Source organism: Sycon ciliatum, chromosome 1 (assembly GCF_964019385.1).
Source record: "Sycon ciliatum chromosome 1, ocSycCili1.1, whole genome shotgun sequence".
Lineage (NCBI taxonomy): Eukaryota > Metazoa > Porifera > Calcarea > Leucosolenida > Sycettidae > Sycon > Sycon ciliatum.
Window position 1 is genome coordinate 67,882,748 of NC_088643.1, and position 6,033 is coordinate 67,888,780.

General features: G+C 48.9%; 1 protein-coding gene across 1 annotated transcript; it reads left to right on the top strand.

Annotated features, from left to right (window-relative positions):
- Positions 1–531: 531 nt before the first annotated feature.
- Positions 532–4,857, top strand: LOC135805060 (uncharacterized). Its single transcript, XM_065319050.1, has 2 exons — positions 532–1,774; positions 3,197–4,857. The coding sequence occupies exons 1-2, from the start codon at positions 806–808 to the stop codon at positions 4,481–4,483; spliced, it is 2,256 nt and encodes a 751-aa protein (XP_065175122.1). The 5' UTR covers positions 532–805; the 3' UTR covers positions 4,484–4,857.
- Positions 4,858–6,033: the final 1,176 nt, after the last annotated feature.

The following is a 6,033-nucleotide window of genomic DNA, read 5'->3' on the forward strand; positions in this document are numbered from 1 at the left end:
TATTTGATGTCGATGGTGGTACAGTGTGTATATGTTTGCAAGGTTGAACCCGCGCTGTAATACCCTTCATTTTGAGGTACATATTGTATTTTACACACGGTTTTCTACATAACATAACTCTCGATATAACATAATGTTTGCGTGGTCCCAGAGATTACGTTATAACTTATATGGAGAGTACTGAGTAGACCTGTACCAAGAGAGAAAGTGAATATTGAGTCCGTTCCGGTTTGCAACCTATGACTATGAGTATGAAACCGTCGCCTCTACCAGCGATACGGTACCGTACGGCACGCGACAGTTCATCGGATCGCGGACCGCGCCGGGATCGCTCCATATCACACTGTCAACAGACTGAGCGCCGGCGCGCCCTGCACGAGTGACGACTGACGGCTTTGGCATATCAGGCTTTCTTCCACGGTCGACAACACAACGCCAGATAAGACGAAGAGTCCGCGGTCCGCGTCCGGACCATGAACCTGCGCTGCGTGCGTGCACTGCATACGGGACGAGTACATGTATCACCATGTACCAAACATACACCACCTGCCGCGCTTCTATTTCTAACAACGAGATTGATTGTCTGCAATTTCAGTAATTCGAATGTTTAGGTGCTACAAGGTATGGCAGTCTAGTCCTGTTTGTTTGAGAACCCACCTGGCAATTGGAGAAAGCGATACTTTCTGCCGTGTCTGCGAACTTTGAAAAGCTAAGAGCTCGATCTTCAGGTATGTAGGAGAGCCCAGCGTCTCAGCAATTCCTGGCACAACAATGTTGTTTGTAGGACTTTGTCAGTGATTTCGGCATGAGAAAGCTGGGCTTTTTGTCCTGTCTGATGGTTCTATTTAGAAGAGGAAAGCCTCGCCAGGTGGGAAATTTCATCTTGGGAGCTATTCTTGGATTGTTGATCCACAAGCTGATTCCGCGCGATCCGGATAATCCACCTTTGTCCCGTGTGCCCAAAGACGATGTAGCCAAATCAAGATGGGAATATACTGTAGCATTTGGAAAATTAGAGGAAACACCTCTGGCGGAACCCGCGAGAAATTTATCCCAGCTTCTCGTAGATGCCAGAAGACCGAGAAGATTATCAAGTCGCAAGAAAATATTGCGTCATGCGAATGACGAGGTGCGGATGTTCAAGATGCTGAGTCCACTGGTCTATCACACAAATGATGGGTTATCTGCTGCAGCTGCATCAACGTGGTTCCAGGACTTCGCTCCTGATTCACGAGATGTAGAGTTATTTGGACCCCAGATTCTGGGTACCCTTCTTCGGCAAATGACAGGAGTTGGAAGTTTGAAAACTCACGTTGTACAGAAGCCGTCACTGCCTACTGCTAGTGGCGTGTCACGCGTGGAACATTTCGTCACCATGTTAGAGAGTGTGTGTGATTCTGTCACGAGCATTGCTGAAGCCACGGCTAGTTTGAATATCCGATCACTCCCAACACTGTTGGCGTTCAAGTGGTTTGCGCTGACTCATGACACTTCTTACATTCACCTCGAGAAGATGGCGGAGTTCCTTAGCCACGTTGAAAGCACTGGTCCAGTTTGCCTAGCACGCCCCCGCCCACATACAGCAAGGGTGAACGGTATGCGAGTTTGGTCCAGTCAACCAGGCTTCCTACTAAATCAGCGAGCAGCGGCTACATTGTGTCCATACTTGCCCCAGTTCAGCAAGCACCTGGTCAACTCGCTTGACAAGGAGGCCACCTTCTCATCTCTGTTGCTTAGCGCTGGTGTGAATTGCTCATCGCCAGGCTCTGAAGAGGTAAGTGACGCACTTTGAGCATCATGCACTGGGATAATAACGGTGCACACACCGATTTGAGCCACATTCTTGAATTTTGTTGCAGTGGCTTAGAACAGAAGTACTGTACTGTACCTGCGCTATTAGGACCCCCGGGGCACGAAAGTCCATCACAGACGGGCACTATTTTTAAATACTGATACAGTTACGTCATCCAGCATAAAAAACGAACAAAGAAAGCAAAGAAAAACCGGAATCTATGAAGTTTTCTGTAAGCTATCATAACTCAACAGGAACTGGAGCAAGGACTGCGATTTGATCAAGCCTGGCACGAGACATTCCATTGGCTCAAGGATGCCACATCCTTTGACATTTTTGCAAGAACGAAATGTGGGCCGAGGTCAGCTAAAACATGGTTGCATAAAAATTGAGACCTGATGGAATGACGAATTGTGTCTGTCGAGCACATTTTTAACGCTGTGCTTTATTCGTCAACCAGTGGCGATAGCATCTAGTCAAACTTCGTTCTCATACTTGTTTTGCGGTATAGTTCAAGCAGCTGGTGAGCAAAATGACAATTTCTGGGATGTATTTTTTCACTCTAAGACATGTTTTAGGTGGCTGTGGCCCGTTTAATGTACCGTAAAATCCCGCCAGAGCGCCCCTACCTCCGCCACCCTTCGAGTAGGTTCAGGTGGGGAAGGGCGGATGGGCGAGTCCTACTTGCCGCATTCGGTACTACATGAAAAAGTACTCACCCTTCGAAAACTATGCGTGTTTCTCGTACACCGACCAAAGGTCATGAGCAGGAAGTCGTCCGGACCCATCAAAACCCAGGACTTGTGCGATCCCTAGGCCCTGGTCAAGAGGGTGTGGACTGTAGCGTACATTTCCAACCGGGTCGAGCACGCGTCTGCAGTGCGGTACGGCATCACACTTCACAGAGTCATACGAGGATTTTCACTTCCCTGACAAGAAGTCAGGGAGGGGCGCATGGGAGAGACGGGGCGCTCTGGCGGGATTTTACGGTACTAGTATTCAGATGCCTGGGTTCTTTGTTCACATTGCACATGACCTGTGCATAAGCACTGCGCTACAGTGGTGGTGGGCCTTTTGCAAGGAAACACACCTTAAACTACACGCTCTGCTCGACGGAGCGCACCATCCTTTCGGATTCTGGCTCAGAACGATGCTGGCCACTGATGGACTCCTATTTGAATTTTGGGTGGATTGTTCCTTTAATGTGCATCCCTGTTTTCATTTATCTAGTGCAGGAATAGACAGTGTTACATGTATGTAGGCATGGTGTAAGGGGTAACACATGCTGCTGGCTGGATCCTTGTGTCAGGCGGTGCCTGCTCCAACTTCTTTAGGTCGCACCGTGCCCTTGCTGCAATGCTAATGGAATGCTTTCCTATCTTCTGGCCTGTATGTTGCCTTTAGGACGACCCGTACTTCGTGGACCTGCAGAGCGTTCAACGTTCTCCCAGTGCCCTCGGCAGGGAAGCACTAGAGACTATCCCCGGTCTTCGCAATGGACTCATCTTCTCTGTGAAAAGTGAGTTGGAAATGTATCTCCTGCGCAAGAGTGTACACCTGGGTGAAATGCAGCTTCTGGCACGGAAAGTACGCACTGCGTACGATACGTTGCAAAACATGCAACAATACATGCGGGAGCATCCCCTAGCTCTAACTGAGATGCAAACGAAAACAAGTACTATTGTTGTATCCGGCGGTAAGATTGAGCCCAGTAGCAGTGATCAGGACATTGTTTGGATGAGTAGTGATCCCATGTACCAGCTATCGGCCAATTTCAATGGCCTGGCGGGCCATCAGCGTGCGTCAGCTTTTGCCAAGGACGTTGAGAGGCAGCTGGAGGTGGCCTGTCAGCACTTGTCGAAGCAGGAGGATTCTCTGCGCTGCGTGAGCATGGTGTCAGCGTATGTGCGTTTCCGGCCTGGCGTGGGTCTGGAGTACATGTACAATTTGCTAGCCAAGTCCTCGCAGGTCTCTGCCAACAATGCCAAGCCGCTTCATCAGACTGTGCAGATTGTGCGCCCACTGCAAAGTATCAAGGTTGTGTCGGTGTATGAGCTGGACACGCAGTCTAGAATGTATGTGATTGTGCCGCTGGTCGCGCACTCGCCGTTTTTCAAGCAGTTCATGGCAATGTATGAGCGCAAGGTCTTGGCACTGGAAGGTAATGTAGTGCTGATTGTTGCGCACTTCCCGGATGTGCTGGCGCCAGACAACGAGGCTGCTGGCAGCAAAGGCGTTGCAGATGCGCGCACTCTGCTGTCCCTGTACCAAAGCAAATACAAGGACGCAGAGTTTAGGTGGGTTGACGTCCCAGGTAAAGTGAGTAATGCTGCAGCAGCTGTGCGTGCTGCGCTTCAGGAAGTAGGGGATGATGCGGCCGTGTTTGTTACCCATCTTTCCTTCACGTTTAGCATGCAGTTCCTTGGAAGATGTCGTGTTACGGCTAGACCCGGCCATCAATCATATCTACCAATGGCACAGGTGGCAGCTACTGACGGCTCGCCAACATTAGGCAGTCATTGTAAGCTACAAGAAGGCATCTGTGCCTTTAAGAGTGACATTGTTCAATCTGGCTGGCTGACCGCCAGCTCTTCGTCGTCATCCTCTGCATTTAGTATTGATAGTCTTTCTGCTGCCTTGAAGGAGCGTCTGCACCTGGTGCAAGCTGTAGACCCTGACTTAACATGTTGACAGCGCTGGAAACGTTGTTGGTATTATATTGAACTTTTTTTTAAGTACTGCTCAATCAACCCTGGCTTGGTTTTTTTATCATAGTCCCCTGCCCCTGTCTTGAATTAGAACAGCCTCTGCTGCTGCTACCGCTCCTACTGTATAGAGGAGATTGCCATTGTCTTCTTTAGATTATTTGCTTGAAAAATCGCTGTAGCAACTGACCTATGTCTGATTTGCGACCTTCAACTTCCATTGCCTTTCTGTCGCATCTTGATTCATCTCTTTTTGCTTCTCAGCCCTATATCGCTCTCATTATCAGCCCGGATCCCGCTGTGTGCTTGCCCGGCCCTTTGCTGTGGCATTGCAGATTTTAATAATTTGCAATTCCTTGACTCAGTGCATCGATTTCTGATTGTGTGTGTGTGTGTGTGTGTGTGTGTGTGTGTGTGTGTGTGTGTGTGTGTGTGTGTTGGAACCTGTTGGAAGGCTACCATCTCGCCAAAGCATTTGGAAGTTTGGACTAGTTTCGACTCCACAATCCAGTGTGTCGTTACTATAATAGCTTTCATGGCTGAGGTTGTTGGTATGTCTGTTGGCTCTGGGTTCCCAGTACTCAGTAGCCGAGGCTGGTTGGTAAAGTAACTCCAATTTCACTTCAAGGTACCAGTGCATCTAGTGTCTGCTTCTATCAAAGCAGCGTGCTGTCTATACTGGGTACCCCAGCAAGTGTAGGGTGTGCATAGGTAACTGTCTTGGCCGTTTTATGCCGATGTACTCCGTGTGGTGTAGACCAGGTGTGCATTGGTGGTCGATTCACATGGCTTCGCCAGTTATGTGGATTAGACAGTTATCTGGCGCAAGTCTTGATCTGTCTCATTCAGATCTTGTTCGCTATCGTTGCTATAAGAGAAAATCTGTGGGTGCACATCCAGTGCATTTGCAGATTTGCGTGCTTCTCTTGCGACGGGCGTATACATGGTACATGGTGTGTGTGTGTGTGTGTGTGTGTGTGTGTTTGGTGTGGTGTGGTGTGGTGCATGTGAGTGAGTGAGTGCATGGGAAAGGGGAGGGGCATTTTTATAGCAGTTCACACCTGTTCTGGTGCCATGACAGTGACTATTCTGTGCATGGCATGCCTTTCTTAGCTGCTTCTTCTACATGTAGAGGCTGCACTTCGTCTTCGTCGCAGCTTACCCAGTGATGATGGCAAGACTTAGTGTAAGATCTACACTGGATGCTGCTGTGTGTTGCAGTCTCAGTCAGATCGATCCTGGGGCATGGACTACAGGACATGTCTGTTATCGTATGTACGTGTAAGACCACTTTTATCAAGGAGCATTTGAATTTTTAACGATTTGAAACGGTGTGGGGAGCAAACACCTTTCTCATGATTTGAAATACAGTAAAACCTGTCAAGGCGACCACCTGTCCCAGAAGACCACTGCAGCCAGGGATGCTATTTCCAGTCAAATGGCATTGGATAAGGAGACCCCACCTGGTTACAGAGACCACACTTTGAAGGTCCCTTGAGTGGTCGTCTTGGATAGGTTTCAGTGTAATTCGTTAGA